At 38.3% G+C, this 11,316-nt stretch overlaps 1 protein-coding gene across 1 annotated transcript; it reads right to left on the reverse strand.

Moving 5' to 3' along the window:
• Positions 1–2,323: 2,323 nt before the first annotated feature.
• LOC124396695 lies at positions 2,324–11,281 on the reverse strand. The gene is made up of 10 exons (XM_046865913.1): positions 11,137–11,281; positions 10,969–11,067; positions 10,808–10,866; positions 7,437–7,953; positions 7,290–7,343; positions 7,047–7,125; positions 5,648–5,780; positions 5,228–5,326; positions 4,714–4,901; positions 2,324–3,371 (listed from the first exon to the last, which is right to left on the reverse strand). Exons 2-10 carry the CDS (start codon positions 11,064–11,066, stop codon positions 3,222–3,224), a joined length of 1,377 nt encoding a protein of 458 aa, XP_046721869.1. The 5' UTR covers position 11,067; positions 11,137–11,281; the 3' UTR covers positions 2,324–3,221.
• Positions 11,282–11,316: the final 35 nt, after the last annotated feature.

Below are 11,316 nucleotides of genomic sequence, written 5' to 3' on the forward strand. Positions count from 1 at the left end.
GACTTTAGAATCCAGTACAGTTGGCCGATACAGTTGCATTATAGATGTGGGAAGCTTTGAGCCACAATATTTACAGACAACCAGGATTCTGTGTCTGTGTCAGAGGCGAGCAGTTCCCGCGAAACAATCCTGTTTCTCTTGGTCTTTACTCTCTAATGGAGAAAGTTTCTTATGATTCTGTCACTGTGGTGTGAATGTACAATGCATATAGAGCCAAAAATAAGATTTTGGTAAATGATTGTAATATGGTGCAGTGAAACTAGTGAAGGTTTTAGTTTTATTGGGAAACTGTTTTAAACCGGTCACTATCCAGTTGTCATATTGCAGTGCTACAAGTTCCAGGGGGTGAATAGACTGAACTGGACTGACACCAAAAGGGCTCAATAAAGGAACAGCCAGACAAAAACATAGTCCACTTTCTTAGTGCTTCAGGGCTTTCAGAGTCTTTTTTGGTCTTTCTAGCCTTTGATTATAGGTCCTTTTCTATATACATCAACAAATAGTTCAGGGGGGCCAGCACTGGTGGCAGTGACAAGAAGGTAGATATCAGCGGTTTGGAGAACATTCTTCCCATCCTCACCATGGCATTATATCTAGTAGTATCTTTCATGCCTCCCAGATGCTGCAGTATAAAGAATATTTTCTGTACAATGCTGAGGTTTCACAACGTTTTTCACCATGCAATTCAGCCTCCAAGTCTTTCAAGGTTTATTTACAACAGAGTCTTTCCTGCTTCCTTCCAAAGAAAGAACTTCCACTTTGTGCCTTTCCCACCCTGTCTGTGACACATCTTTCATCGTGATTTATCACACTGATTCTCTACTAAAGATACATCATAACAAAATGATAATAAAAAAAATTCTTTTTTTAGCAGAGCAGGTAAACAAAGTCCCCTACCACAGAAGTTCTATGTTTATGTCACTTCAGTATGGATTACTTCAACAGAAACTCTAACCTAATGGGAGTTGAGATTTGACATTTAAATATCTAAAAATAACCAAGCCATGCACTGACTGGTTTTATCAATGACAATATATTTTACATTCCTTATAATAAGTTAGCATGATAAGTAATACACAAATATACATATTAATCTTGGAACACTGTAGAACTATAGGGAATTTGAAAAGACCTAAAGGCTACTCATTTAAAATGTACAAATTACTTTTTTTCTTCTAAACGTTTTTCAGACGTTAAGCCGTATAGTTCAATTTATAATTGTGACAGAATGGAGGGATTAGAGAAATCTGTCAGCCTTGAGTATATTAGCCAAGTAACAATGATCACCTTCAGCGACAAAGCCATGTGTCAAACACACATTTATGCCCTTTGACACATTATTGATCTTGGCTGGTGGCTTTAAACAGTATCACCATCTTATTTCATGAATGCATACAATTACATGCCATACAACAGATTGATCTCTCCCTGATTATTCAAACCAGATCAATGGATAGATGATATGAGCATGGTGTCTCATCTGTTGTTTGTGTTCTTTGTTATGCTATTCTTTTGGTTTCCCCCTTTTTGTGTTGAGTCACTGAAAGAGGAGTGTGTGGGGGTTGGAGTAGGCTCCCACCAGCGCAACCTGTCCCCCCCGTCTGGATCAGCCTACATGGACAGGATCTCACTTTCACCTACAGGCGTCTGGAGTTATTTCTTAAGTCCTTTTACAAGCCATGGACAGTATTGATCACACCGCATACACGCCACAACGATGACGAATCAGTCTTTCATTGTATTGCAAAAGAGCAGGATGAGTCACACTGTTGAGCTGGGAGAACATTAAAACTGCATTCTGCATAAAAGCTATGTAGTAGACTTACAACCGTGAATAAACCTAACGTATCATTTACGTCTTCTTTGTAACCAAGGAAACATTTAAAGATTTGTTCAGTGTGCTGTACATATACATAATTAGATTAAACACAGAACTAAAGTGCTCAAAATGCAACATTAGTTCAGTGAGAAAAATCAGCCAGGACTCCAAACATAATTATTACAACTCAATTAAGTTACACCATAAACATCATCACATGTATTCATTTCAGTTTCACGTTTTTTTTTTTAATGCAGCTGCTGTTTATATGTCCACAAAGTCATTTACAAATGTTGCCCTCTCATATCACATATTTTCTAGATAACTCACAATGTCATTATATAACCAACAACATTATTATTTTATTCTTAAAACTTTACAACTCTGTGATTATGTAACATATAGTAAGGGTATATCCTCCCTATTCAAAACAACAGATCATCAAAATCCTTGTACATTGTTGTATATGACGCATGCTTTAATAAACAGCAAAAAATTCTTCAATGATCTAAAACAAAGAATTTATTTCTGTGAAATGAAAACAGCATATAGTTTTCTGTATTGCGTTGTTTCATGATTGCCAAAAAAGAAAACCTTAATTTTTCTCATAAAAGCACACACGTCTTTTTTTTTTTTTCTGTTTTTGTGTTTATGAACATGCATATTTTAAAATAACAATCTGAAAAGGGAATATAGGAGTATAAAGAACAGCAAATGTCCTCAGGAGATTTAAAAGATTTTAAATTAAATAAAAATCTAATTTGTTCCTAAATCATTTACAATTTTGTAAGAACTTCTTACAATACTCAATTCAGGCATTATCTCGCACTCCACGTGCCTGGGTTTCCTTTGCTGCATGTTTTGCTGCTTTCCTTTTCCACAACACATGCATCTTAACTAATCAGCTCATTAACAAGCCCTGAAGTTTTAAAATCTACATCACAGCAGAAGATGCAAATCCGGAGGACAGACGTGACTACGATTGTGCAAAATGGTGCTCTCTGCTGGTAAAACCTCAGCAAAACATGACTCATAAGACATAAATCAACATTTATATTAACTATCTTTGTAATATAAATTCTTGATATGTAAAAAAAAGCTGCTGATAAGCGTACTACAGAGCGTACTGCAAACTACTACAGAGCGGTGATTTGAAATGGTGTCAAGTAGAAGAAAAACAGCCGCTAATGGCAGCTGGCAGCTTAATTCCTCCTACATCCGAGCAGCTGCAGGATCTTGGCTGCCAGCATTTAACCCAATAGATAAAGACAACATCTGTTTCACACACACACCAAAAAATCTGGAGGACGCTATTCAAATTGTTTCCGTGGGTGAGAAATCAATCAGATCTAATTAATTGGTTCACTTATTATAAAAAAGTTTGCATTATTTTTCTTTACATTTAAGCGGAATCATTGTCCAAGACCAAACTTGGAAACTGAGCACCTCCCTCTCCCAGGAGCGAATAAACACCACGTAGAGCAGTAGCACTGGGTCGATTAGATGATGGGGACTCGCAGGAGATTTGATTGATGAGTGTATCACACATGGCCTGTAGTAAGAAAAAATGCAAACAGGGTCTGTCATTCATGTAATGGAATTAAACACAATAGGAACTTTTTTTTTAGGTAGCAAATTGATCCAAACTTTAAAAAAAGCATAAACAGTTTTGATTAAAGGCTTTCTCTGAGATAACAAAAGTGAGCTGTCATCAGAAAAGGGGCTCAAATGAACACTTGCTCCAGGTATAAGGAAAGATATTTCAAATAAGGAAGCTGGCAACTGAATGTAAAGAGTTTCATGTTGTAGATAAACAGAACGGTCCTATGGCATGCACAGTTACATAATCAGGGTAAACAAGTGAGGAATTATTTCCTGTTTTATCATACAGTTAGATAGTAATAATATAGTATGACTTGGGGGTAAAACGCATAGCCTAATCAAACACCAATGGTGCAAAACCCTCTAATGCATGCCTACCTGCTATTACAGGTGCTTATAAACTAACACCAACTGCAGTCTTGGCTGGAGTGGCTGGATTGTTTACATCTCTGGTCATAATGTAATATCAAATAGAGTGAATGTATGAGGCCCTGCATCATTATTTTCCTCATTCCCCTCAAAACCTTCATCTTTAGTAATATTTGAAGGAAAATGACAAGAGAAATTTGATATTTCTGTTTGCCTTTTCTGTATCATAGTAAATGTGCTTAATTATTATCATTAAAACCAGTGGTATTCATTGCATCCATAAGCCACTGTTTCAGCTCGTTTGTTTTACAAAAGTAGACCATTTCATGTTTGTCCAATACCCAAGTTTCTCTGAAATTTTAAAGTTGATAGACTGATAACTATTATGAAGATAAACAGATCAGTACATAATGGATAAACAAAAATGAATGAAAATACAGAATGGATAGAAAATTAAGGGTGTGGCATTGTCAAAAAGACAGGAGAATGGATAGGAGTAGAAATTTGTTTATTAGAGGGACCCTAGGATGTTTTGGGCGACAAGGCGCGAGATGCAAGATTGAGACGGTTTGGACATGTGCGAAGCAGGGATATGAGCTATATCGGTAAAAGAATGCTGATGAAGCTGCCAGGCAGAAGGAAAAGAGGAAGGCCAAGGAAGAAGTTTAGGTATGTGGTGATGGAAGACATGCAAGTGAGTTGGTTTGATAGAGGCAGATGTAAAGTGCAGAGTGAAATGGAGACGGAAGTTCTGCTGTCCCCTAATGGAAGCAACCGAAAGAAGTAGAAGAAAATTAAGGAGTGTTATACATATAATATTCCTGTTGTATTTACTTAGAATATCTGCTTTAATTTTACCTAAAGAATTTGTGTATTCAAAATACATTCTAAATGTTTAAATGAAAAAACAATTTTGCTCTGACCTGGTGGGCATGGATCTCCAGCTTCAGCTGAGATACATACAGCCTCAGACTCTGCAGCTCTTCTAACTCGCCTTTACTGCTATAAGCCAGTAAAGGGGGAATGCAGGGTCGCTCTGAGCTGTGCCACTCAACCCTGCTGTGCAATGGACACAAAGCCCCGTACCACCATGCCATCTTCCTCTCCCAATCTGAGAGAAAGCATTTAGAAAAATAAAAAAGAAATAGCAAGAATATTACAATTAAAGCTGTATCCAGATGCCATTCTAGCAACTGTGCCTCTATTGCATTCATAGTGCATTTATTACAGTTTTTATACATTTATTTACAGTTTTAGTTTTTACTTCTATTGCCCAGTTCAATTAGTTAATTAGTTCAGCTCATTTACCTTATTTTTTTATGTATATTCTCTATATACATGTTAATCTGATCCAGAATGAATGAAATGTGCAGATTGGCTACGACTATGCCAATGGTAAAGCTCTGTGTCCCTCATAAGACAGGCTCAATTAAGTACCTTTTTTGAGACGATCAGCTTCCTTAATGATCTGCACCATCATTTTTTCCAGTCCTGTCAGCATTAGCAGAGATTCATATTCCCTCTCTGTTGATAGTTCTGCACACACACACACACACACACACGGATATTTGCACATACACCAGAGCTGTGCTGTTTCCACTAAGGCAACACTAGCTTGGATTTTAAAAGCTGCCAGAATAAAACCACATTATGACTGTGGTGTTAAAGCAAATAAGAGCATTAGATCAATTCTCTACTGAGTGAGATGACTGAAAGCCTTAAAAGCTCCACATTACTCCCTCTGGTCCTGTGGCTCATCTCTCAGTCTCTCCTCCTACACCCTTCTGCTACAATCTCTTGCAGACTCCCTGAAGTGTGTTTTCTCTCTTCAAGTCTGTTCTTTTAATAATCCACTACCTGGACTCCATCCCAGTTGGTGGATTTGAAGATCAGCATTATAGCAGTGAGTCAGGTCGAGCCCTAACTGTGTAAGGACATCAAGCTCTTCTTCCATGGCAGCTATTTGAACAGAAGACCACTCATTGGGAAACTGGCACATTCAGAGGTCAAGGAGCCATGACAAGTGTGTGACCTGTAGTTAAATTAGTAAAAAATATATATATTTTCAAGAAAATAAGGCAAATAAAAAGCTGTGGGGGAGGAGAAAAAAAAACAAACAAACACATTCAAAAGAATCTAGCACCATAATATTACAATATAATTGTAACTGCTCAAACTAGACACTGAATCATTAGTGTAAAGATTTGCAACTGCAACTGTTGCAAATCCCCTGTTTTTAATGCCAATCTTAGGAACTAAAGGTTTGGACAGCCTTTAAGCTGAAGCCTGAATCATGCCCATAACGAGAAACCAGTTTCTCACGACAAATACTTTTGCAAAAAAGCTGTATTTCAGGATTGCACGCAACAGTCTGTAAATAAACACATGTTCACAAACAAAGCTACATCAAGGCACAGCAGCCCCTCTCAGCACACAAGAGCAGAAAAGAACACAGCAAAAAACTTTGCTGGGTGAAAAAATGCCTTAAAACCGAGGTCACAGAATGTGTGTCTTTATCAGGTAAATACAACTGCAGATAAACAACTCATTATATATATATTACACAGTCATTACTTTTTTCTTTTTGTTTTTTTAATAAAGCCAAAATAGAAAAACTAAGTACACCTTTACTACTTCCATAGGATTTAAGAGGCTAAGTGCCCTACATAAAAGAATGATTTGTTTAGGTTACAAAGAGAAAACCTCCTCTCTCTAAAAAGAAAATGGCAGTATGGCTTAGTTTTGACAAATTAGAGGAATTTTGCAAATGTCCCTTGGACAGATGAGACCAAATTGGAGAGGTTTGATCATAATGCACTCTGGTGAAAAAACAAATACTGCATGTCAGCACAAATGCCTCATTACAACCGCCAAGCACATAGTAGTGGGGTGATGGTAGGGGGTGATGATTTGGGCTTGTTAAATCCACAGGATCTGAGGACCTTAAAGCCATTGAGTTGGCTAAAAGCCAAAGTATTCTAAAGTCAGATGTAGGCCATCTGTCTATCATGCAGCAGGACAACTATCCCAACACACCAGCAAATCTACAACAGAATAGCAGAAAAACAACTGAACCAAGGCGTTGCAATGGCCCAGTCAGTGTCCAGACCTCAACCAGATTGAAATGCTGTGACATGACCTTAAGAGAGCTGTGAATAAACAAATATCCATAAACCTCAATGAACTGACATAAAATTGTAAAAAAGAATAAAACATAAAAACAAACATAGTTAATCTTCCATTTCTGAAAGGATACAGTACTAATAAGTCTCTTCCTAAATTGATCTCTCTCTGGTGCAGGTTTAGAATGTCTGCTCAAAGATTTATTCCACAGTCTAGTGAGAGAGACAAACAACAGGCAAATTAGACTGAGATATCCAATTGAAGATCAATGATCATACAAACACAAAATACTATGTATAAAAAGAGGTTCTCTCACACACACACACACACACACGCACGCACGCACGCACACACACGCACGCACGCACGCACTAACTTGTTCTTTTTGGCCTGTTGTGTCTGCCATAATGGTAAGGATGGAGAGGGTAGCCTACAACACAAAATATGTTTTTTCATATGCATAAAAATGAAAATGCATATAAGGAGCTACAGCTAGTGCTAAAGAACAAAAAATGAATCTCACCATTGTTCTTTGGGAGCCAAAGCTTTACTTTGCATTTCTGACTCCTGATTGGTTTGAGATGTCCTCTCTTCTAAAGATGATGAGCCGACACTAAGCATTCCTCTGTCTGATCCTCTGGAACAACTGGTCACCTGACAGGACCTTGTTTGGACACTGCCTGTTGTAGTTTTTTGTGTGGAAACCGGTTTCTTACCTGAATGCTTCCCTCTGACGGTGAGCCGAGAAGATGGCCCTGTCTTTACCGGAACCTGACATGTAGCATCATTTCCACAGCCAGCAGTGCTTTTTAATTGTCCTTCATGCTGATGGCTTCCTTTCAACTCAGAAGACAGCAATGAAGATTTCTGGCAGTTTCTTTTATCACGGCCTTTAACAGCAGGAGCTTTGTCTACGCTCCCACTAGAACATGGGTTTTCTTGGTAATTCAAGATAACTGCAGAGCTGCTGCGGATTTTCAAAGCCTTTTTCAGAACTTGTTCTAGGAGCTCAAGCTCTTGTCTGTCTTTCAGAGGAATGCCTACAAAACAAAGACAGCATCTATCATGGAGAGTTTGGACAAAAACGCTAACATGGCTACCCAGATCACATGAACTTAAAGATCTACTCAGTGCCTATTAATTCAATTCAAACTTTATTCATATACAGTAGCACCTAACAACTATGAGGTAGAACCTAGGTGCTGAACAAAGTGCAAAAGGAAATGTGCAAAATAGTAATAACATTTGAGTTAACATAAAAGTGATAATATAGCACGATCATAAAAGAAAAAAAAGTAAATAGTAAAAATAAATGAAAAATAAAATCAACATTAAGAAGCAGGAGACTAAGCCCACGCTCTAATACAAAACAAAGGCTTTGGTGAATAAGTGGGTCTTTAGTTTGGATTTAAAGGTAGAGAATTCCCTTTGAGATGTGCGATCAGGAGGGAGGGAATTCCAAAGCTTAGGAGCCACTGAGAAGGTGCGGCAACCCCACGATTTATATCTTGTTCTAGGCACTTCGAGCAAGACACGATTAGAGGACCTCAGAGTTCAGCCATGGGTGTGCGGATGGATAAGTCAATTTAAATAAGTTGTGGCCGAACCAGACAGAGATTTAAAAACAAATAATATGATCTATGGTGTCAAAGGCTGCTGTGAGTTCTAAAAAGATCAACACAACTGGGCAGCTGCTATTCTCTTGCAAGAATTATATAGTTGTGAATCTTTAATAGGGCAGACTCAGTGCTATGATCTGTTCTGAAACCAGATTGAAATTTCTCCAAAATTACATTTGCATTTAAAAATTCTTGTAATTTACAGAAGCACATTGCATTCACAAAGAGGAAAAAAAATTACAGAAAGGATCTTACAATTATGACTTAGTATCTCATAATTATGAAATAAGTTGGGGCAGTCTGTGGCAGCGGAGCATTTTAGCGCATAACACTGGATCTGACGTTACTGCATTATTTGGAAGCGCCTCATTGCGCAACCATGGAGATGTAGCAGATATCATATAAGTAAGTCTTGCTTCTGTTAACAGATACGGGGCATTACTATTATTATCATTATCATTATTATTATTATTAATGCCCCGTATCTGTAACTGAAGCAAGACTTATCGTAACTAAATGAATTAGCAGGAGGGGCAGGTCAGTGAGGAAATGTCCAGTAGCTAATTAAACTAATATACTGTTAGATTTTTATTATGCCTAAAAAAACCTTCATTCATGTGATCTACGATGCCCATGGTGCCTTTTCTGATCAGGGAAGAATTACACAGCACACACCATGGCGCAAATGTTCTTTAGCTCAATGCAGATCACAGACAAGTATATATACACACTGGAAAAATCCTGAGCTGAAACTGTTCCTGATTGGGTAAGAAGACATAATAACTGGAGATGTGTGAGTCCAGATAAAGACTTCCTGTATACTGTACATACTCACATTGTAAAGATCCTATAGATACTGAACAGATAACAGGAATGTGTTTAGAGAACCAGTGTGAAAACCATCTTAACACTAACATATACAGTCATCAAGCTAAACCATATGATACCACAGTCTCACCACAGTCCTATAAACTTTCCCTTTCACTCTTGCAGATACCCTTCTATCACATATCACTCCTGTCACTCTTCTTCACCCACTCCACCCTGCCTGCACTCTTTTCTTCACTTCTCTAACAAACTCTCCAATACATTGCACTGTTGACCCCGGCACCTAAACTCCTCCACCTTCTTCACCTCTTCTCTCTGAAACTGCACCACTTCACTGTCATCCCACTCATTCACACACATGTACTCTGTCTTACGCCTACTGACTTTCATTCTCCTTCTCTCCAGCATGTACCTCCACCTTTTTAGGGTCTTCTCAACCTGCTCCCTACTCTCACCACAAATCACAATATCATCTGCAAACATCATAGTCCATTGAGACTCCTGTCTGACCTCGTCCGCCAACCTGTCCATCGCCACTGCAAACAGGAAAGGCTTCAGAGCCGATCCTTGATGCAGTCCAACCTCCACTTTGAACCAGTCAGTCGTTCCTAATTCACACTTTACTGCTGTCACACTGCCCTCATACATGTCCTGCACCACCCTCACATACTTCTCTGACACACCTGACTTCCTCACACAAAGCAAATAATGCAACTGTAGTGCTGGACAGGAGTGACCCCATATTACAAAACATGCATGGTGCTTTGTGGCTTCTTTACAGATTCTAATTCTGCTGACCAAATACACATACATTTATACAAGTTATTTAGCTGAAGGAAGCTCATCAGACCAGAGACCCCACACAACAATAAAGACACTAAACCAAAAAGGGACAGTTTATGCAGTCATGCATGTCTCAGTTTATTCTGTGGTTTATAATCAAAGTTATTAAAGGTCGGCACAATATTGCATAACAAAAGAGCAAAGGTGAACCTAGATAACACATGGGGACCTTCAGACACATTTCTGATGTTAAGTCTTAAAAGGTACCCAAAGCTATAATTATACAATGTACCTGTAAATATTATCAAAACACATTGATCAGAACATAGTGGTCATTGTTTTAGGATGTAAATTTCAGATTATTTAAATGACTAGCTCTTGAGGGCCCTGTGAGAATGAGGGGCCCAAGGTTAATTCTGACTGGCGCTTCATGACGTCACATCCAGTAGATAAGCACCGCCCAACTACTACTACGTACTGTACTGAAAGTGTGTCTTTAAATACGTGAGCGATACGAATGAATCTCAAGCAAATATACTGCATGTTATACACAAAGGAAAGTAAGCAATGGTGCCTGCACATCCCTGAGTGAAACCTTACATTAAATTCTATATTATGTTAGGTCATTTTTATTGGACTTTTCCATACAAGGGGATTCTCTTACCCTGATCTTTGATGCTGTCCGGTGTTTCTGCTTCACTGCTGACTTTCACACGTGTTTTCCTGCAAAATGTCTCATCTTGTTATTAAAACTTTAAAAAAGCCATGTTGCCATGAACAGCCAAATTACTGACAAACACATCACTATTACTAAACACAACTCACATGGAGCGTAAGAGCTCTTTATATAGCCAGATAGTTTCCGTGAGTTTGCGCTCCTCTGCCCTGTACAGTCTGATCGCTTCCTCCACGAGTGCAGACATGCTGAAAGAGAGCAATTCATTTAAACTAACAGGATTGACAACATGGCTGAATAGTTGATATAAGGCTCACCTCGCAGTGTCAGGTTCCAATCACCCGCCCGGAAGCGAGATTTCACTCATATCCGGTATACACCACATGAAGTCACATGTTAATTTTAGTCACATTTTAACTAGTTCACCTTATTTATGATAAAGTATGCATTGTTTCAATCAAAAACATGTTTAACACGTGTGTTTTCGTGCTCATACT

Source organism: Silurus meridionalis, chromosome 14, assembly GCF_014805685.1.
Source record: "Silurus meridionalis isolate SWU-2019-XX chromosome 14, ASM1480568v1, whole genome shotgun sequence".
Taxonomy (NCBI): domain Eukaryota; kingdom Metazoa; phylum Chordata; class Actinopteri; order Siluriformes; family Siluridae; genus Silurus; species Silurus meridionalis.

Excerpts from the sequence above, each read along its gene's own strand:
- LOC124396695 (XM_046865913.1), bottom strand. The coding sequence starts at position 11,066 with ATGTCTGCACTCGTGGAGGAAGCGATCAGACTGTACAGGGCAGAGGAG. Across the intron at positions 7,954-10,807 it reads GGACAGCATCAAAGATCAGG|GCATTCCTCTGAAAGACAGA; the intron begins GTAAGAGAATCC and ends TTTGTTTTGTAG. Across the intron at positions 7,126-7,289 it reads CAACAGGCCAAAAAGAACAA|ACTGTGGAATAAATCTTTGA; the intron begins GTTAGTGCGTGC and ends CTCTCTCACTAG.